This window comes from Agelaius tricolor, unplaced genomic scaffold (assembly GCF_023055355.1).
Source record: "Agelaius tricolor isolate 1412-34295 unplaced genomic scaffold, bAgeTri1.0.p SCAF_7, whole genome shotgun sequence".
Lineage (NCBI taxonomy): Eukaryota > Metazoa > Chordata > Aves > Passeriformes > Icteridae > Agelaius > Agelaius tricolor.
Window position 1 is genome coordinate 17596819 of NW_027269267.1, and position 22387 is coordinate 17619205.

The 22387-nt window shown below is 43.2% G+C and overlaps 1 protein-coding gene across 1 annotated transcript; it reads right to left on the minus strand.

Moving 5' to 3' along the window:
* Positions 1 to 223: 223 nt before the first annotated feature.
* On the minus strand, positions 224 to 22137 carry GRPR (gastrin releasing peptide receptor). The gene is made up of 3 exons (XM_071430477.1): positions 20902 to 22137; positions 3801 to 4152; positions 224 to 1304 (listed from the first exon to the last, which is right to left on the minus strand). The coding sequence occupies exons 1-3, from the start codon at positions 21318 to 21320 to the stop codon at positions 912 to 914; spliced, it is 1164 nt and encodes a 387-aa protein (XP_071286578.1). The 5' UTR covers positions 21321 to 22137; the 3' UTR covers positions 224 to 911.
* Between the last annotated feature and the right edge of the window lie 250 nt (positions 22138 to 22387).

Below are 22387 nucleotides of genomic sequence, written 5' to 3' on the forward strand. Positions count from 1 at the left end.
AGCTTTTGCTGAAAAACTAGTGTTTTACAAAGCACTGCTACAAGAAAAATAGCTGTACATCAGTTTCTGCTATTGCCTGCCCTTAGTTAAACCCGACCCAAATTTTGTGGTATCACTTAGGTGATGGAACTTTCACTATCTCACACCAAGACAGGAAGAACAAAACAGTATGCTTGGAAATTGCCCTGCTGTCTCTTCCACGACATGGCAAAAGCTCACACAGTTGAAAGCTGTAAACATATTCCAACTCACATTTATTCACGTTACTGCTTTCACATTGACGTGGTGCAAGATACTGCTCATTTCAGATGGGGCCACAGACATGCCCCAGTAAACTCTTAATATCTTTTAGACCATGAATTAACACTGTACTCAGGACATTAATAAATACTTGAAAAGTCTGTAAATGACCTATGTTGAATTCCTTTGTAAAAGTATTTACCTTATTTGAATGGATTTATTTCTATCTGAAAATACATTACACCATGAAGTGATGGATGTAACTGTTCTGACAAATTGTGTGCACCTGATATGGTCTTTATCACTGCTGCAAGTCTGCATAAGTTTGGGATTGAGCAGGAAATGATGAAGATTCTACAGAGCCAAAAAAGATTTGATCTTAAGGTGCTCATTTTGCTCTCATTGAAAGCACAGCAGCCCTTCCCAGGGAGATCCTGTGGGCTGGTGCTCAATGATCTGATGCTCTGGCAATGCCTCAGTCCAGGGTGAAATGCTGGATGCTTCAGCCTCAGCCCAAGATGAAATGTTGATTGCTTCAAGCTCCTCTGAGCTCTCTGAGCACACCACACCTCCCTGCACGCGCGTGTGCATGTGTGTGTGCGCTGCTCACCATGCCCATGGAGCAAAGTCCAGCAGCCATGCCCATCAATTCATGTCTCTGACCGTGCCCTTTAGACACAGCCTTCGTGGCAGATGTGGTTGCCATTGATCAGGCTGAAGGTGGCCAGGGAGTGGTTGGTGCTCTTGAGGGAGGTCATTCGTGTGGTGCTCCTGGCCATGCTGTGGGAGCGGATGAGGAGGCGAGCCCTGCAGCACAGCAGCTGGTTGTTGAACTGCTTCCGAAAGCTCTTGCTCAGCAAGTAGAGAGCAAAGGGGTTGACACAAGAGTTAGTGAAGGCCAGGATCCGAGCACAGATGCTGGCAATGAAATGCAGCACTGAGGTGTCCACCTCGGAGTAGTGGTAGGAGCGGTACAAGTAGATGATGTGGGTGGGCAGCCAGCAGAAGGCAAAGAGGCACACGAAGACCAGCACGGTCCTGGCCAGGCGCTTACGGGACTCAATCTGGATGAAGAAAGAAACACAGATTAGCTGCTGTTCCTAGCTCAGACCAGGGGCTGGCTATTTTTGCCAGTGCTGCAGCTTTCCAGCTAACATATGGCACGAGGCACATCCAGAGCAGGTAAATCTGGACAGCAGCTGAACACAGTCAAGAATTCTCCTTGTCTCTCCTCAATCCCCTTCCCTTATAAACAAATAATTCTGAGAATTTATTACATAAGAAGTAGTCTTTCTTTTCCTTTCTGTTTAGAAATAAAATTTCCAGTGGCTTGTCACTTTGCAAATCCCAGCTCTGACAAGAAAAGTGGGGACAATCTGCATTAGTTATCCACCCATAATATATAGAATCATATGTAATTTTAATAAATTACCTTATTATTATTCCTATTATTATAATTAATAGTCTTGTAGGAGTCTGGGATATTTCACAGAGCTCACAAGCAGGACATTCTGCCATGGGGCCGTGTGGTGTATGTACACAAAAGTGCTGTCAACAGCTCACAGCCCTTTAAGACCAAGTTCAGCACTCAGAGTCTGAAGCAGATGGAGAAACAAAAAGAGGATATTCTGGACTTGGAGGAACACCATGGCAGCAGCAAGGTGGACCCTTCAGCTGAAAGCACTGGAGCCACCAGGAGAGAGCTACAGGTGGTGAATAGATGGATGACCACCTCTAGGCAGAATCTGAGCTTTGTCAGGGAAAGGTGCTTTCACAAAGCCAGCTAGCACGCAGTGTAACCTTCATGCAGACCAGCCACACTTTTGTTTTACTTTTTGCTTCTACAGGCTTGGAGTCAACCCAAAGGTATTGCTCAACTGAGGGGAGCTGAGGTAAACCATACCTTGTCTTTTGCCTACAAGTGCTGTACATTAAGATAACAAAGCCACTGAAAAACACATCTCTCTTCCTTATGAATGCAAAAGCTATGAAGGAAGTTACCCAAAATGAGAGGACAGAGCTGCCCAGAAAAACCTGCTAAAATGCATCACTCCTTGGGAGAGGTAATGTAGCCAGAGTTTGCAGGATTGGAAAATGTAGTGCTGCTGATCTTTTAGGGCTCCCTAATGTTCTCCTCTGTGGTAATCCCACTAATGCTCCCCGAGACTCCTGGGGGATTAGCTGCATCCCACTTCCTGTACTTAAGTAGGATGTGAATGGCCTGCAACTGCTCCTAACCTCAGCCCTGCTGCCCTTGCTCCTGCCCCAGTGCGGCCACAGCGCCTGGCCAGGCTCCCAGGACACTGCCCCATCCTCACTCTGCTTCCAAGCTCCACAGCTAAATCAGAAACTGAGCATTTTACACAGGCTGATCTATTCTCAGGACAGCTGCAAGCAAGAAGCAGGCAGGAGAGACACTGCAAGCCCATTTGGACTTTATTTCATGCCCCTTTAATGGCACAGACTAAAAATCAGCCATTGAACTCAGGAAGGACTGACATGCACCAGATGATAACATCTCCAGCGAGCAGGCTGAAAATTAAATCCTTTGAGAAAGGGCTCTCCTTGGCTAGACCATATATTCTTTTAAAATGTATTCTTAATTTGATATAGGGCTATTGAGGCCACATCTGCACTATAAAGAAAGGAAGCAATGCAATAAAGAAATCGATACCAGTTATCTCAGATGGAGACGTATAGCACTTGAATGCACTGCAGGACGGGAATGATGGACGGAGGGTGCTAGACCAGCCTGGCCTTTTGCTTTCTTTAGAGCTCTCTCCCCAAAACCAAAGGGGAAAGGGCTGCTTGTACTGCTCACTTTATTGCCACTAATCAAAACAGCCATTGAATCAGCAGAGAAATGGCCTGTGGGGGAAAAGATTTACGCACATTCAGAAGGGAAAAAGGATAAAGACTTCAGGGATTGCACATAATTGATGGGCCAAACCCAAGTCTTTCCAGCCTTACTGCTTCAGCACAGCACCTGAAGGCTGTGTAAGATGATTTTGTTGGGTCAGTCTAAGGTGGAGGTGTCAGCTGGGTGCAATTGAGCAGACAATTGCTCAGCTACAAACGGCTTGTCTCAGTTTTGCTGAGGTTGAAGCACACCTCAGTTAAAAAGAAGAGGTAAGGCAAATAAGATAAATACCTCAAGGTAAATAGGTTGTTTAGAAACAGGCAAGGCTTCATCCAAGACCCTCCCTCTGACAAAGCAACTTAGTGAAGTTTTGATTTTCTCCCATATCACCCCTTTGCTTCAATCTGCTCTGCCCCTTTCCCTGCATCCTAGTCAATACCTTTCCAGGCAAGGGTCTCCTGCTATGCTTGCCATGGTAACCACTCTGCCAAAGTCTCTGAACTTACAAACAGGAGGAGATGCTTTAACTGTTTAGCCCTATATTAGGGCTTCTTTCATCCATTTTAATTCTTTTACCCCACCTAATCTATTAAAATCAGTATGACAGACATGGTCTGTCACGGTATAAATTTCCCTGTATTCCCTCTTTCCTCCCAGATTCATAGAAAATGTGGATTTTTGAAGAAAGTCAAATCTCTACCTGTTTCCTCACATGCACATTTCCTTCCACAGGGATGTTGTAAGCACTCCGGATCAAATTCTTAGCAATAAAATAATAATATACTGAAATTACAGATAGGGGAATAATATAAAATATGAGAAATGATGCCATTGAGTGAATTTTGGGATGCAGCCCATCTGAATGAGGGTAAGGAGCGCAGCTGATAAAGGTTTTATTAGTCCCTTTGTCATGGAAAGGATGCAGATCTGAAAATACTGCTTCAGGGATGGCAAGCAACATGGATACAATCCAGATTATAGCAGCTCTCACACAAATCTTCATCAGTGCATGCGATGCTTGGATATCCATTGGCCTTACTATAGCTTTATACCTAAAAAAACAAACAAAAAAAGGATATAGTTTATTGAGCTCAACATTCAAAGATAGTATTACTGCTTTTCCCTTCCAATCAGAAATAAAAACATGAACAAAACCATTCTTTACTCAAGACTGGATTTTTCTGGTGTTTTTAATTTTAATATTTTCAATAGATTTCTCAATTTAAACCAGAGCCACCTGTCATCAGTTCATTCAGTTTCATGTGTATTGATTATGAGTTCATTTAATTTGTAATTGACCCAACAAAGCACAGGGCTCCCTGACATTAACATGTTAATTAATATTAATGACATTAATATGTGTCCAAACAGCATTAAGACAGGAAGTGCAATCATAAACTTCTCTTCCAAAGTGTACAGCAGCTTTTATCCCAGAACAGTGTTGAAGGAAACTGGGCTGAGATTTTGACACACTTTTCAAGGTGAGTATAGCAGTCTCCTGCAAATCTTATTTTTTCTCAAGCTACATAGAGCATGCTGCCTGCTTAATTGCTGTTTGGTGGTTTAGCTGGCAAGAGTACCTCAATGCATTGAGGTAAAGTAGCCAGAAGTGCTAACTGAGTCTCTTGCAGAAAATCACGATTATTGCTTGCTATTCTAGATATAGAGAGACATTTTATGACTTGAAATGTTGTCTTTCATGACTTCAGCCTTTCACAAAATTGTACTTTAGAATCCAAGAATATCAAAGAATTAAGCTTATTTGAAATTGGTGTGTGTAATGAGAGGAATGGAAAACATCAGAGCTTAGTATATGCTGGAGCCCTGCTTTGGCAGGATTTGACGCTCCAAGCAAGCCACAACTCACATATGCATTTAAGGAACATAGTAGAAGAAAAAAAAAAAGGTAATTAGGAAGGAGTATCTACAGGTTTCACAAATCAGCATGGAGGGTCATTATTATAACAGTTACAAACTGTTGGATATTTTTTCCAGGATGTGCTCACTCTGCCCATGGTGTGCTTGGCTCCCCGTTGGTCACTGCTCCCTGGGGACCGATGTGTGCCTGGGTCCTGGGCACTCCCAGCCCTCTCTGGCATGGCAGGGTACATCCCATCAGCTCCTCAGTCCATCTCTAAGCTCTTTCCAGCATCCTGGCTCCTTCAGACAGCTGAAGTGGGCACTGGGAGCAGAGGCAGTGAGCACAAACACCCTGCCTGAGTGCGGGTGGCACAGCAGGGCCCCTCCATGCAGCAGCACAAACCAGGCTCTATGGACACTCCATGAGTCCCCACCTGCTACAGCCTGCATTATCCTAAAGCTCAACATCTGAAAGAGGAGTCCATCAGTCCTGAAGTGTTTTAAATGTGTAATTGCTTTATTTGCAGGGTAAGCATGCATTCAACTTCTGATTATATGCAATATCCTGCTCAGCACACCCAGCTTTCCCTCCATGTAGGTATATATGTGTCTACGTATCTTTGTGTATGATTTTAAACACACACACATATTTATATGCATGTACATTTATGTATACATAACTACATACATAGTTACATAGTTATTTTTATGAAGACTGCACCTAGACATTTTATCATTTGCAGGTATTTCTTTATACAGGTGTGTCTTGTGTAGAGGACTTTTCCTTTCATGTACTACCAATACTGTGCTCAGTAGTTTGCTGTTTAAACACTTATTCTCCAAAGCTCTCCATTTTTCCAGCTGCAGTGGCCACACACAGGATCTTTAAGGCTTGCTTAGCACCTCTTTAACTTTCACTCTGAGATCTGTGGATTAAGTGGTGTCATACCATAAAGCACAATCTTCCAGCACCAGATCATAAACTGAGGCGAAGAACGTCACAGCTCTTAAACAAATATGATGCTCTGGATATTGCTGTCATAAAACAGAAGTACTAGGCAGATTACTAAAGAGTGGTGTTAAAATAGCTCCATTTATAGTCTCATTGACCAGATATAGATTATTGACAGAAACATTTGCTCACTGAAAGTCTTCAGTAAATCTTAAAGAAGATACATGCAAAATGAAATTAGCAATATATCAGGGTATTAGCAAATTTGGTTGATTCAAATGTATGCTTATCAACATGACATGTTAGCATGATTATTTCAGGGATTGTCTTACAAAATGTAGACAGCTGAGAGAATATTTTCTAGTATTATGTTCCAGGAACATGGATAAGTTAAAGAATATAGAGAAACTGCTTAATTTTTATTAACATTAATGAGCTGGGGGAGCCAGAAAATTACTCCATTTCAAGTTATTGGTACATTTTAATCAGAGATAGCATATACAAACAATTTAATTTGGACAGAACATAATTAGAAATGTCTAGGAATGCTGGCACTGACTACTAGGCATTTAGTGTATTTTTAAAGCCTCCTACAGCAGAATGTAAGAGAAGATATGAGAGAGGTTTTGCTTGCAAAGGGTTCAGTGTAGACCCATAGGATGGGAGTGAAAGAACAGAAAGATAAAACAGAGGAAACAAAGCTAGAAAACAGATTTTGAAAATATAAGTTCTCAGGTGCAGAACCACAGGTAGGTATTTTCTTAATAGCCTGACAATCAAATAAAGTTATTTTGCTGACTTTCTGCATGACTTCCTTGATGGTGGTTAAATTTAAGCAGAAATTTCTATTAATCTCTGTTATCTCCAAGTATTGATGTGTGAGTGATCAGTACTGATCTGGTAGGAATCCCCATTTCCAGCTGCCTTGCTGATGTGTCAGTGGGTCTCTCCAGTTTGTGTTCCAGCATTCCACTCTGCCATGCCAGCTCAGGCTCTGGACAGCAGCTGCAGGGGCTGCTCCTGGTGAGGACACAGGGGATGCTACACATGAGGAACTGGCCCCCCTGGCTGGGGCTTGGGCTGGGTGGGACACCACTAGATTTTCCTGTTGCTGGTGTTCAGGGTGTGAAAAAGCTGCATCTCCTGGTTGGCTCCTGAGTGGGGCTCAGAAATGCCTTCAACTCCTTTACTTTTCCATACCACTTTCCTGGCAGGGTCAAGCCTGGGGTTTATAACTTATTTGACATTTCTTCAGAACTTCCTCCAGGTAGACTGGATTTGAGTAGCAGCTCATTCTGCTTTTCAGCATGTGTATTTCCAGTTTGTATGTCAAATAATATTTCAAGTTTTCACAACATTGTCCTCTGCCATTTGTTTTTCAATGAGTTAGCCCGAGGCATGCAACTTTCCCATATTTAACATCCAGCATGTAAATATTTCAACCCACTTTGAAGGAGACATTGATGAATATACCTATACACCCTAGAGGAGCCATGGATCTCATGGAACTGAGCTTTCATGCATAATATTTAACCCAGGTCGTAACATGGCCTCTTAGAATGTGTGTCACATTTTATGCTCAACTGTCTGCAGTAGATCTAGACATGGCCCTGCACTGATCACCTCTGCTGCTCACACATTCAGTCTCTAATTATTGAATTATTGTTTGAAATACATATATTATTTTCAGCTAAACTCCTTTCCTTACTGGCTTTTAAAGAATTTTTTGAAAAAGTTTAAAAAACAGAGGTACAATTCATGTACTGCAACAAAGCCCAAAACTTCAAAATATGCTTTGTGAAGATTCAGATAAAATAAGACACAGTCAAGAACTCATGCCCAACAGCCCATGCCAAACAACAGATAAAAATGACTGAGTTGCTGCTGATCTGGTTTGAAATATGAAAGAGATGCTGCCCTTTACTACTGCTCAGTCTTTGAATTTCTCTGTTCCCACTGGTGAAGCAGCCAGGTTCACTGCAGCTGCCAATCACCTCCCAGCCAGGATGGAGGCCAGTCAGCTCCTTGTCTCACAGTCTCACTCAAAGAAGCCCTCAAAAGAAATTACTCATGGGGCTATCCTAAGTGTGCTTAATGTAACTGCAATTCATGAGGCACTGTGAGGATTCCCCTGCTAAGGAAATCCTCCCAACACCAGCCACAGTGACTCTGGTGCTGTGCCTGTTCTCCAGGGCAGTATTCAAGCCTCCAAGAGAAAGCTGTGAGAAAGGTGATTGTATTTCTTCAACCCAGAACAGCTGATCACTTTTTAACCTAATCCCAGAAATTCACTGTGGATTGGAAGGAGTCCACAGAGCACGTGCATCTCCACTGAATCCTTGAAAACATCTTTTACACATCCCTTAGGACCTCTATCATGGTCATTGGGTAGTTGTTTCTCACAACTGAAACTACTGAAATGACCATAAACCACTACAATGTGGCACACCCAAGGTCTTTCTGTGGCAAATACTTTTCCCACTGAGGTTACTATGCCAGGGAAACAGGAAAACTGTGTCATTGTCCCTGTGTTAATAATAATGTAACTAAGGATAGCATCACCTAATGTACTCTAAAGCTTGGAGTATGCAAACATTGGTTAATACCATGCACTTAGCCCCAAAGCTGCAGCTTCAAATATAAACACAGAAGTAGCTGCAGCATGAAAAAGACACTTACAGATACACTGTCCAAAGATACCAGCCAAAATATGGCCCCAAATGGATATCAGTGTTTCCTAGGTGTAGTGTCTCTGTTGGTACAAAAATATTTTATCCATCTTTGTGCTCCTCAGCTGAGCCAAGAAAATACAAGTCACCAGAAGCATGAACAGGCTTTGCCTTCAAAGCCATACTGCCTATACATTTCTAAGCACAGAAGGGCTGCAGTTTTGCTCTCTGGGGAAGAAAGGACCTTATCCACAAAGACTGCAGCCTCTGTGCTTCCTTCATGGCTTTTTCCTGTCACCTTCATCCACTTACTTATGCCTGCTACAGCAGCCACAAAAATTAAATGAAAACAACTAAAGCATGGGAAGGACAATCAGATGTTTCCCTGGGATTTTAAATTAATTTAGCTCCATATGGCTAAGTCTCTGGTTTTGTGTTTTGTGGGTTTTTTTTAGGGAAGTAATTTTATGCTGGTGCTATAGGCAGCCTCAGCTTGCTCTCCCCTTCCATGACTGCCTGGTATTAATGCTTTTCTCCCTACCCTAATGACAGCAAGGAAAGCTAATGTAGATGACCCAGGAGTGTAGGGAGAGAAAATGGCTGAAAAAGACTCTGCCACAGAGTACTGCCCTTTTCTATCTCAGTCCTTCCAAGCGCGTCCATCTTTCTACAACTTAACATCACACTTGCAAGAAATGTAAGAGAAAAAAAGGTCTGCCCATCCTTCCTCCAGAGAAAAGGGACAGTGCCCCTCCAAAATGAATTTGCAGGAGTACTTAAATGTCAAGGAAAGTTTCCTCCAAGTAGTATCATCTGTTACTATGCCTTACACCTTTTATATAAAAAGATCCTGTGCCCCACTCCTGAATTTTTATCGTGGTTTAAAATCCAAGTGTATTAAAACCTGTTCAAACACGATTTCAGAAGCTTTGCCCACTCTTGCTTTATTACTGATCCCACTGTTTAGACTGCATGAGGCTGGTGGAAAGATGTACATATTGCCACTTTCTTTCTCTCTGAAGGGAGAAATCCACTTACAAAGTTTTGAATCTGTTTGAACTGTGCTCTATTTTGAGAAGTTGAACTAATTTGAAACTCAGACTTAAATAAAAAAGTAGGGATTGGCTGGAACAAACTGTTGCCTTACAGAAACAGTCATGTAAATTGCTGAGAAGTGAAAACATTGAGTTCCTCCCAGTTCTAGAAAACGAGCTCCTGAAACTGCCATGACTTCCTGTGGTAAGGATGGAAGAACTGCCTCTCAGTCAGCATGTCCCCCATACTTCTGTTCCCACTTGTAACTGAGTCACTTGTAGTGAGAAAAGTGCAATATGCAGTCCCTCTGATCCCCAGTCATCTGTTCCCATTTGTAAGGTTAATGGCACATTGGCCTGAGAACAGACCAAACACAAATTCTTTCACTAAGATTTTGCAATTAAGTTCTATGAGCATCACATTAATGTTTTGCCCACATAATATGAAGGACTGGCTCAATTACCATGCAAAAAAGCCTCAGGCAACAGAGAAAAATTGATGCCATGGAAAAACTACATAAATGAAGAAGATGGAGCCCTGTTGAGTGCGAAGCTCCACCTGGAGCAAGAAAAGAGTCTTGTTAAATATACCAAGAAAGCAAGAAAAGAGTCTTGTTAAATATACCAAGAAATTTATGACAAATGCAATCCACAAGCTTTCTTTATTGTTTCCACCATGGATGTTATGAATATTTATAGCTCTGAAGACAATTCAGTAAATCCACAAAATTGCTAGACTGTCTAACCCATCAACACACTCCGACAACCTATTCTGGGTCTATCTGCTTTCTGCATACTTAGTTAAGATTATCATTATTATGCATGATTCTTGAGTGAACATCTGTTATTAAAATCTTTAGTAAATTGCATATGGGCACAAAGACATCTCTAATGGGCAAATCTTAAATACATTGGCAGGTACTGCCTACTTTCTCTTTTTATTAATTTAACATTTAAATGGAAAGAAAAAGGAGGCATTGATGGAAGTGGCATAGCTCTTACTTTTAAAGCATATGTTCAAAATTCAATCTGTATACCTGCATATTGCTACATTATCCTGGAATATGGACAAATAAAAATCCCCATATACGAATGCCTAAATTCAGAATTGAGACAGAGTGTTTTAGAGACCACTGAACTGTACTACATACTGGTGAAGGAGACCATAAACACTAACCATTTGATTGTGAATGTTTTATTCCTAATCATAACCATCAACAACTTAAAATATTTCAGAAATTATTTATACAAATGAAAAACAATGGATTAAAAGGTTACTGAAGAAAACAGTGTGAGTTCCTTGGACATCAGAAGAATCCCCTTTACACCCAGGGTAGTTATTCCCAGAAGGTGATCTTCAGCTCCATGCCAGGTTAAAGATTTCAGTGGGCCAGCTTCATGGATCCTTGCAAACAGATGTGAGACCTGCTGTCTGAGGCAGGGCTGGGACCCATCCATTTACAGAACCACAGAATATGCTGAGCTGGAAGGGACTCACAAGGATCATTGAACCCAACTCCTGGCCTTGCACAGGATACCCTGAGAGTCAGACCTTGTGCCTGAGAGCATTATCCAAATGCTTCTTGAACTCTTATCAGGCTCAGTGCTGTGACCACTTCCCTGGGGAGCCTGTTCCAGTGCCCAGCCACCCTCTGGGTAAAGAACCTTTTCCTGATATCCAACCTAAACCTCCCCTGATACAACTTCAGGCCATTCCCTTGGGTCCTGCCACTGGTCACCACAGAGAAGAGCCTGTCCCTCCTCTTCCCCTCATGAGGAAGTTGTAACTGCAGTTGGGTCTCTCCTCAGTCTCCTCCAGGCTGAACAGACCAAGTGACCTCAGCTGCTCCTCATACGGCTTCCCCTTGAGACCCTTCACCATCTTTGTTGCCCTCCTTTGGATGCTCTGTGATAGTTTAATATCTTTCTTATATTGTGATGCCCAGAACTGTCCCCAGCACTCGAGGTGAGGCTGCCCCAGTGCAGGGCACAGAGGGACAATCCCCTCCCTTGCCAAGGGACAGTCCTCTCCCTTGCCCAGATGGCGATGCTGGGCCTGCTGCCCCCCTGGACACGGTTTGGAAACATCCTTTAATTTCAAAACTGGCAAGCTCCCACTCAGCTGCCCAGCACCAGCTAAGCACTGCACGCATTTCTGTGTGCTCAGTGCCCGGGTGCAGCCAGAGGGATGTTCCTGCTCGAGCCATGTGGCACCAGAGCACAAGCTGGTGTCAGGGTTGCAATGTGCTGAGAGTCTGGAGGCAGCTGGCAGAACTGGTGCTGGCATGGGGCCACCAGGCATGAGAAGGAGCAAGCCCCAGGGGTGCTTCCATCCAGGGCTCTACTGCCTCAGCCCAAGTCTCCAGGGATGCCAGCAGCCTGGGAGTGGGAGCTCTGCCTGAGGACTGAACTGTGACCAGGGCAACTAAAGCTGCAGCCTCAGACATGGACTCCCCATTTCCCTTGAGAATCTGCCTTATTTCTGCTGAAAGCACCACCTTTGGTGCATAATCACTGAGTAATCTAAGCAGGTGGCATAACTGCTGGATATCCCACAGAGCCAGTTATAGAAATTCATTAGAATTCCTAAAAATGGCAGTTGCTCAACAGAAAAAGTCCTGCCTGTACAATAAATCAATATTGTACCTTGTTTTGACAGAGAAGGAAGAGCTCATCATTGACCTAAAAATTAGCACTTCCATAAGCTGTGGTGTGCTTATATTAATTTTGTGGAAATAGAATAAAAAGCTATATATATTTAGAACCAAGGCCAGGTTGGATGAGGCTTTGGGCAACCTGGTCTACTGGAAGGTGTTCCTGCCCACTTCTGGGGGAGTTGGAAGTAGATGACCACTAAGGTCTCTTCCAACCCAAACCATTCTTTGATTCTATGATTCTGTTAACTTTAGGGAAGCAGATTTCCTAAAGTTAAAAGCAGCTTTCAAATCAACTGACTGAGAACACAAATCTAAAGGGGTATCACTAACTATAAATTAGTCACTGACTTCCAGCCTGCTCCCTGGTGTCTCCCTCCTTGCCATGAAAAAAGCACAGCAAAAAGCTGCCCTGGATAAGAGAAAAGGAGGAGTCATGCTAAAACCTCAAAGAAGTAATTAAAAAAATCAATATGCAACAGATGGGAAAAAAAAGCAAAAGTAAATGACAGCAAGTATTGGAGTTTTAAAATGTTCATGACTGATAAGGGAAGCTGAAGGAGCCAACAAATTACCAAAGGTCCCTCTGCAACAGACAAATGTGCATTTTTAAATACATTGGGAATAAAAAAATCAGTAAGTCAGGCATACACATAAATAGTGAAGATATGAACAATGATGAGACAAAGTGAAAAGCAATAACTTGATAGTCATCTTCAGGACCAAATGAGCAGGAGATCTATGTGGTTCTATACTATGTGTGCAGCACTACAGATGTAGCAGAAAACTTGTGAGCTGTATTAAGGAAGCTGTGAGCTAACATCTGCTAACACAAACTAATTTCACACCAGCAGGCCTGAATAATTTACACCTAGGAGTACTAAAGGAACCAGCTGAGGAACAAGTGGAGCTAATTTTTTTACAAATCTTGAAAAAGTGGTGAATTTCCTCAGAAGTGGAGAATTGTCTTCAAAGATGTAATGTTCAGAAAAGCTGGATGGTGTGACCAAGAAAAGTGCGAATATTTGTGCTGCCCATGGCCAGTTGCAAAGGGAGTCAGAGATAGGTTAATCCTGCTAACAAGTGATAATTAATATGTCTGTCTTGTTTAACACACAGCAGATGTCAGCATTGTTTTATCTTGTCACAACATAACAGGGGATGTAAATAGGGTGTGGGCCATGCTGGTGTACAGAGGAGCTGCAGCTTTTGTGGGCATGTTGGCATGGGTGACCGTGCATGTAGATATGCACATTTGTGAACCAGGGTACATGTGGTCCTCCCTCTCCTACCCATGCAATCCCTGTCCCACTCCCACAGGATAGGGTTAAAATTAGGACTCCTCATCTGGGAAAGGAGGAATTCCAGATGGAGACCCTGAGCCCCATGCTCCCGTAGCAGTGCATCAAGCATGGTAGTAAAAAGCAGTGTGTGGAACCATTTGTAGCCTGGGTTCTGGGAACTTTCTCTAGCTGCAGTAATATTTATTGTATGTATCACCTACCTTGAGCAGGCTATAAAACCTTGGCTGGAAAAGTCTGCAGATGACAGAGTGGCTAACCAGACTGTTGTAGAATCATTGGGGTAAATGGCCATAGTCTAAACCAAACCATTTTAACTCAGTTATGTGTAAAATAGTAAATACAGGAGCCAAGTGAGCTGGAGATGCAAAAAAATTAATGCTCTGTTAAGAAGAGATAAAAGAAGACATCAGAGTGACTCTTCTGCATGTGACAAAATGAGATATCCTGTGGGATTCTTATGATGTCATGGTTTTAGTGTAATTCCATATAAAGCTAAGCCATATGATCTTTAAGTGCCTTCTGTGGTTTCAGTAAACATAGGTGTCATAAGAGATCATCACCACTATTTGAACCTTCAGCAGCATGTAGGGGCTGAACAATCAATTGCTATCCTTGACTGCTCTAATCATAGAGCCATAGAATAGCTTGGTTAGGAGGGGACCTTTAAAGGATTAACAAGCCCCCTGCAATAAGCAAGGACATCTTCAATTAAGTCAGGCTGCTAAGGACCCATCCAATCTGGCTTTGAACACTTTGAGAGGTGGGGTATCCACCACTTCTCTGGGCAAGCTCCCTCCAGTGCCTCACAACCCTCACCATAAAAAATTTCTTCATTTTGTCTAACTTAAACCCACTGTCTTTCAGTTTAAAACCATTGCCCCTTGTCCATTACAGGCCTTGGTAAAAAGTTCCTCTCTGTCTTTCTCATAAACCCCTTTAAGTATTGAAAGACTGCAATAAGATATCTCCAGAACCTTCTCTTCTCCAGACTGAGCAACCCCAATGCTCTCAGCCTTTCAGGTTTGCTGTGAGTTAGGTTATTATGCAGTGGTTAGAGGTCAGACAAATTTCAATTTGAAACATGACCTGAGTTCTAAGAGGAGAGGGTAACAGAGCGCCAGACACACCAGAGGCGGCAGAGTGATGTATGTGCCTTTAGTCTGACTGCTCAGAAAGCAGCCTCAGGTCACTGGAGAGATTTGTTTTAATCCAAATCCTGTGAGATACTCAGTAGCCTCTGTGCACAGGTGTGGGCAAGAACTACAGCTGAGTTGATGGCTAATGTGGTATCTCCTAGTCCTGCATCCACTTCTCTGGTTCCCCCAAATAATTTGAACCTTCATGTCTCAATCTCATGCTTCAGGGTTGCCTGAAGGTGTGAAGAAACATTTTTTTCTATCAGGTGTCATGGTACTGTTTTCTGTCCTGCTTTCCCAGAGAGCTGCAGAGACTGACTGTGGACAGAGGGCGAGTGAGGACAGTATGGGCAGAGCTCTGACAATGCTTCTCCCTTTGATGCTCCACAGTTTTCTGCAGTCCAATTAAACTGATCACTAGCCTGGCATAGGAGGGGAGTTTCTGCAAGGCATCTCTAGCTTTCTGCTTTTCTCTACAGCAGAGCACTTGGCTTGCTGCTGGGTTGCCTTCAGGTGCCTCAGTACTGTGAGAGGCCCGTGGACTGTCCCTGTTTTCTGCCCCATGGCACAGGGATTTTGAAAGCCCTTGCTCTGCCTGAGATCCTGTGCAGCAGACACTGTGGGGGGGGTGCAGAGCCTGCTGTGGGCTGGAGATCACGGCCCATGGTGTCCCAGATTGTACAGGGTGAGGTGGGCACCTGGGTGTCAGACTGCTGAAAAACAAGGTGAGGGGGCTCCCTAGGGACTGTGGTGGAGTCTCTTTCCAAAATAAAGGAAAACAGATAATTGCAAGGGTCGTCTCTGAGTTATGGGATGCTTCACAGAGTGGTTGTGCCTGCTTCTACTTTTTCAGCTCAGCTACCTCCTACTCTTCTCAGCCAGGCTCTTGTCCACATCTGAATATCAAATAGTAAGACATGAACTGATGGGTCCACAGTAAGCTCATCTCCTTGCTTGAGTGATGATGAAATCCCAGCCCACTGCTGGGACACACAACCAGCAAATTCTCTGCAGCCAGTTGCTCTCCTTAATAACAGTGTGTAGACAACCTCATACTATGAGACCATGACAACTGATTGGGGGTTTTAGGTTTTACTGAAATGTAAACAATAGGTAATCTGACTTTTCTTCCTTTTGATTGCTTAAATATTGACAGTCTCCAGCACATTAGCACTGACTCTAAACTCAGATTTCCGTACCAGTCCCACTGCTATAAATGGAAGCTCTAATCTTCCTGGTTATAGAAGTACATCCATTGTGTTTTGGCCATCTGCTCTGGTTAATCAAGATATTAAGAAAGTTTGTGCTGTTTGATCAGTTGCTCTTGGTGCAGATGGATTCAGGGGCTGAGGAAATGAGACCTAAAACTAAGAGTGTAAAGAGTGTTTATATTATACTGACACAGTGTCCAGCAACCAGGATCAGCTGAAGAAGATAGGTGTATATCACCCTGCATGCATCAGCACATGAAGGGCAGCAGCACAGACACTGTGTCAGTGGCAAGGGTGGAAATGGGGCTGCAGAGTGAGGGAAGGCTTTGGGCTGGGCCCCAAAGTCCCTCCAGTTTTCTTCCCTGTGACTAGAATGCCCAGAATACGTTCTAAACTACTCAGACTTGGCACTTTACAACTGATGGTATTTTTCAAAAGTGTCATTATATAAATGAACTCAGGGAAATCTGGGTTGATTTTTTCACAGCTTTTTATTACCATGGCATGCTTTCCTTAGTCTGGTAGTGGAGATATAAACCAGTGATTGTAAAGTAAAATAAATGAACTGGCACATAGATATTACACCTCCTGTGGTATTGTAGGTAATATTAATAGTAGGGTCTGGAGACACCTAAATCACAGAAGAGATGAGTCCACTAAACAAAGATTTTGCATGTTTAAAAGTGTTTGTAGAAATTCTGGATTTGTTTCTTTCCTTGCACTGTTGCTTTTTTTAGGAATGTTTTTCAAAGTTTTATTTCTTAGATAAACAAACCATCACATGAGTTCAGAGGAACATCAAAATTTGTGTTCATGTTGCATTCCAAAGGACCCAGCAGAGCTGAGACCCTGCAGCATTCCTGCATCCATCCCTGCACCCAAGGCACTAAGGTCAACATTTCCAAAGCTAACATCCTCATTTCAGGCATCCCACATGAGTGCAACCCTGCTGTCTGCAGCTGGTTTTACCACCTAATCTCCCGTGTAATGTCACTCCACATATCTCAGCACACTGTCACTCCCACCACGGGCTGCAGGCAGCCCCGGCTGGCAAGCATGCTGCAGCTTCCCAGTGCTAGAATCCATGTAATCCAAGGTGCTTAAAGTAAAGATGCTGCTTGTAAACTCCAATTACATTTCACATTACTCTGCTGTGTGCTTGTAAAAACAGCATTGCTTCAGGAAGGTTTCGCTGCATGAGCACCAGGGCATTTCGATCTTTTACCATGCCAGCCTAACAGGGAGGAACTATGATCAATGCTTGACAGCCTGGCTAATTCAAATGCAAATGTACATACCCTGTCAGTCACGGGAGAAAGCCAATTAAATAAAGACATCTCCCATGACATGGGCAATTAAATAGTTGCTTTTCCTCTTGCTGTGCGAAGATTTTCCTTAATTTCCTGTCCCTTGCTGAGACAGCCTTGGCTTTTCTCCCTGGGCTAGAAGCTCAGGTGTCACTGCTCTCACGGGTGCCTCTGCACTGCTTATCCTTGCACAGAGGAGGAGGTGAAGGAGGAGGAGGAGGGCAGAACCCAAACTCTCTTTTTTTTTGTGGGATAAACTGAGCAGTAGCTGAAGAAACCACTGGCTCAACAGTGCAGAACAGCAGGGCAGACAGCTGTCCTTCCCCTACCAACCTCATTTACAGCATTTCTAAAACACACAGACATCATGCACACACATGGGCTGCTTGTTTCCTCACTCTGCTCTTGTATACTCAGCACTGGTGCCTTATCACTCATGGAAGGTAGCTGGAAGCACAGCACATGCCTTAACCCTCTCCTGGCTGCTCTGAAAATTTAACACACTTGCAGGAAAACAGGTGTCTCCTGACAGCTCCCACTGCTCCTGCAAATGCAGCCAGACAGATGCAAGCACTGTGCAGACAGTGGAGTGGTCCCAGAGGAAATACATTTATAATATTTATAATATTATTAATTTTTTTTTGCCCTTTCTTACATATTTTCTGAAATAACAATGAAATCTGAAGGAAATCTCATGATTGTACACAGAGCCATCCTAAGCACCCAGGGATGCTCTGGTTGTCCCTTGCTGCTCAAACCTGGGCAGGCATGCTCAGCTGTGTCCATATGTGCCCAGAGCACTTGCAGGCTGGGAGGCTCCCACTGCAGGAAAAGCTGATGTCAGCAATTTGTCCCACTGTTTCTCCTTGAGAAATGTGCAACAGTCAATCCTCTGGACAATCCCTCATTCTGGTGGGTCAAACCACTGAGTAGCTTTAGGTGCTCTGTGCTGGAGGCTGGCACTCAGCCAAGTGTTTGCAGTCACTGGCAGATGAGAGATTCCTAACACAGGGCAAAGTGGGAATGGAAATAACAAAAATATACCTCAGGAAGGCATATACTTATGCACTGATGATGTGAGCTCAAAAACCTACTAAAACTGGGCCCCTCATTTTCAGAAGGTGATCCAACACAGTCAGGATGATTTGTGCCATTGTTGTAATGTAGCCCAAGCGTCTCACACTCTCACATACTCTCTCTGCCCATCACACCTACCCACTGCCTTTCACCTTGTGTTTCAATGGTCATGTCTCTGGAAATGACCCTCTTGTATCACATCCCAACGCTTTTCTTTACACATCAGAATTCTTCTCCCTGTGATGTCTCTCAGGCATCACCATGATATGTTCAGTAATGCCAGCAGTTGTTTCCATGTTTGCTTTTGTCAATAGAGGGATGCTGAAACCAAGAGGGTCTTATGATAACTTTTTGCAGATGATGAATTATAGACAAAAGGCCTATAGTACACTGACAAGTCTCCCTTTCCTTGGAGACAGTGCCATGTAATGTTATTCAGAGCAGGAGGTTTAGGAGGCTTTTCTCTTACATGGCCTATGGCTTTGTTTAGTGAGAACAGGGAAATTCACACACCTCATGTGAGCATCTCAGGTAGGATTCAGCTCACTGAACACCAATCATCTCACCACCAAGCCCCTTTTTTCTGTTTCCCTTCATGCAGTGTCATATCTGTCATCAGAAATGGGTGTCTATAAAACCACCCCACATGCTAGGCTCAGCATCTCACCTGCAGGTGTCGGGCTTCCAGACCCTCCACAGCTCCCAGCCCAGCATCACCACACTGGTCCACATTCAACTCACATTTTGGAAGCTTTCCCTTTACATTTTAAGGCTATTTTCCTAATGATTCTGACATGATTAATACTGGGGTCTGGAGCTCAGGGTGACAGTTTTAAGGAGCTAGACTAATGGGCTGTGAGCTGACAAAATATAGACTGTATTATTTTGTAACAAAATTAACCCAGCACTGCTGATAATTTATCAAAATAGAAACTTCTGTAAACTTAACAGATAAGGGACATTTGTGTTTCAATGCACAGCATATTAGATTCATAGGTCTAACAAAGTTACAAGTTTCATTATTATCTCCTTCGGCAGTGGACCACAGATGCATTAGAAGAGGGTAAAATGATCCCTTGGAAATGGAAACATTTGATCATCAGTGCAGCATGATAGTTAACAGGTTCCTGATAGGCTGAAGTTCAGAACTTGAAGTCAAAAAACCCCAAGCTTGGCACAGCTGCTGTTTTCTGTTCTGTTCTATCACTTCAGGCAAAAAGTGCTATTGATGTGCTGCTCGGTAAAAGTATTTGCAATGTTTACTTTATGTAGCAAGTGATCAGATAGCAATAAATACCTCTAAGATAATCTTCTTTACAATGCATTTTTGTTTTCCTTACACCCCTTAAAACAACTTATATTACAGCTTTAGAAAGATGTATTTTCCTTAAGAGATACTTATTGTTTTCTTAACATTTTCTTCAGAGCGGTCAGAGGGCATCCAGACACCACATCAAGCACCACATCAAACTCAGGAGCAAAAGTGCAAGTGGTCTTTAACTAGTGCAGCTTTCCTACCTTCACAGCACTTTAAAGCATATTACTTTAAGACTTTTATCTACACATAGGCCTGTTTGTCATCTGCTACTGGGACAGACAGTGCTATTTTTATATATCCCAACACAGAGGAGAGGACAAACATATTGACCATTCTGTCTCTGAAACACCAAGGAGCTCCTGCTTTTGTTGAGACTGCAAAAAGTATATTGAAATATGTGTGTGAACTACATTGAAATCTGAATAAAAGTAGTCTGATGTTTTAAAGCAGCTTAGCAAGACAAAGTGGCATGCAAGAGACTACCCAAAGCAAACCTATTTTCACAATCCCCATGTCTTTTTTGATCACAACAAAACTGAAATAATTTTTCTCTCAGTACTTCTGTGTCACTTCAGCATGGTAACAACGTGTTCCTTAATCTCTTTTGGAAGCATTCAGAAAATGAACCAACATATTTACTGCACATTATTTTTTACTAAACATTATTGGAAACTGAAGTTTCTGAACCAACAACACAGATCAGTTTTGATTGGATAAGGGGCAAACTGTTTAACCAAGGGAAATACACTGGCTGTGGCAACTGCGATTCCTGGTTTCAGGCAAGCTCATTTGAATATCTGAAAAATATTTTATGAAATATTGTCTCACATATTATTAACTTTAAGGAAGCAAGCCACTAGAAAGAATTGATTCTCATTGCACTTTAAATTGCTGCTCCAGTGCCTTCACACTTCATGAAGTATGCATCAATTATCTTTTGGGCAAATATGAACATGCTATCTTTTAGCAGAGCTTCATTAATGGCATTTTCTTTCTCTGGTCTTTAGCTTTAGCTTGATCTGCTCTTGTCCCTCTTTGAATTAATGTAGACTATGAGCTAAATTGCGCAAACATTTAGTTTAGAAAAGGTATCCTGTGTTCAGTCTGCATCCTTCTCAAGTTGTATGCTAATATTCATCAGAAATCACCTGAGGTGGTTCTTCTTCCCTCATCACATTAAAAAGAAACATTTTACCTGAAAATACAAATTTATAATTGTGCATTTTATGGAGTCATAATTATGCAGGCTTCTTTTCAAGGCAACAGCAGCCAAGCTTACCTGTCAGCTGAGAGAGCAGTGAGAGTAAAGACTGACACCCCTACAGAGGTGAGCTGTATGAAGGGGATAAGTTTGCATCCAGTTCTGCCAAACAGCCACTCGTCAGCAAGGTACCTGCTGGCATCCACAGGAACACAAGTCACTAAAAGCAGCAGGTCTCCCAGAGCCAAACTGGAAATGAACAAATTAGGGACATTTCTCATGGATTTCACAGTACAGAAGATCTTAATCAAAGTGATATTGCCAATAAGGCCTATCAGAATGATGATCCCATAGATAGTGGGGATGGCGTAGAGGAACGCTGGGTAAAACCAGTCTTCCCCCAGGAGGGAGAAGTTTGCACTCTGGTTCACAGAGATGTTATAGAAAATGAAGTTATCAGTTTCTAGGTCTAGCAGAAGGCACTCTCCAGATGCCATCGTCCTACTTTGCTCTTCTCGGAAAACAGCTTTCTTCTTTGAAAGTCCCCAAATTCCTCAAATTAATTTCTTGCTTTAATTTTGCTGCTCCTTGCTGGCTTTAAGCAGTCAGAAGAGTTTAAAAGTCATATCACTTTGTGACACATCTTGTCAATAACCCAGCCAAAAAGCACCTGCAGCTTGCTCCACAGTCCTGTTTCCATAAGGTGAAAGTAGAACCTGTTTTAGCATCGTTTAAATTGTGAAACTTGCCTTTTCCTCCTCGACTTCTCTTGCTGTTAAGTATTCCTCAGCTCTGGAAGGCCAATTATCAAATTCAAAGACCAGCAAGTGGCAGGCATTTTCGCAAACGGGGCTGGTTAAACTCCCAGCTTCGGCTCTGCCCGGCAGCTCCGAGTCCGAAAGCCGGGAGTTAGAGAAAGCAAGAACTTTGGGGAGTTGCTGCCACGCTGCATTGCCAGTCTCTCCCGCTTTCGCTGCCTGCCATCGCCAGCCGGATTTAAAGCGAGGGGGGAAAGCGGGGCTCGGCTGGCGGCTGGGATCCTATAGGCAGGATGTTCTGGACGTCAGTCCTTGCGCTGCTTCCCACGGCGTGCGCGGGCTGCCGGCGGCGCTCCGGGAGCGGCGGGAGCGGCGGGAGCGGCGGGAGCGCGGCCGCCTGCTGGATGCTCCGGGCAGCGCCGCCCTTAACCCTTCAGCTGACAAAATACACATCTGCTCACTCAGGGCTCCTGACGTGCGTCATCGGCTCGCCACACACTCCCTCCCCCCCAAAAAACCCAACCCCAGATATCCCACCTCCCCCCCCCAAAAAAAAAACCCAAACCATCAAGCCCCTCCAAACAAACCGCACAAAGCCTCAAACCCATCAAAACCAAACAGCCATACCCCAAAGAAATCAACCAACCAAACAAAACCCAACCCAGGCAATTTCATACTGCAAACAATGTGTTCAGAAAAGCCATCCCACCTTCTTAACTAAAAGCACACCTATTTTTCTTGCACTCTGGTATTCAATTATTCCAGTGAAAGAGAATGATGATATAAAGCCAAATTCATCTTCCCCT

What these genes read in the sequence shown, in the direction of transcription:
- GRPR (XM_071430477.1), bottom strand. Translation starts at nt 21,320, where the DNA reads ATGGCATCTGGAGAGTGCCTTCTGCTAGACCTAGAAACTGATAACTTC. An exon ending in ACTGCTCTCTCAGCTGACAG is followed by an intron (nt 4,153 to 20,901) that starts GTAAGCTTGGCT and finishes TTGTTTTTTTAG; the next exon opens with GTATAAAGCTATAGTAAGGC. An exon ending in ATGTGCATGTGAGGAAACAG is followed by an intron (nt 1,305 to 3,800) that starts GTAGAGATTTGA and finishes TTCTTCATCCAG; the next exon opens with ATTGAGTCCCGTAAGCGCCT.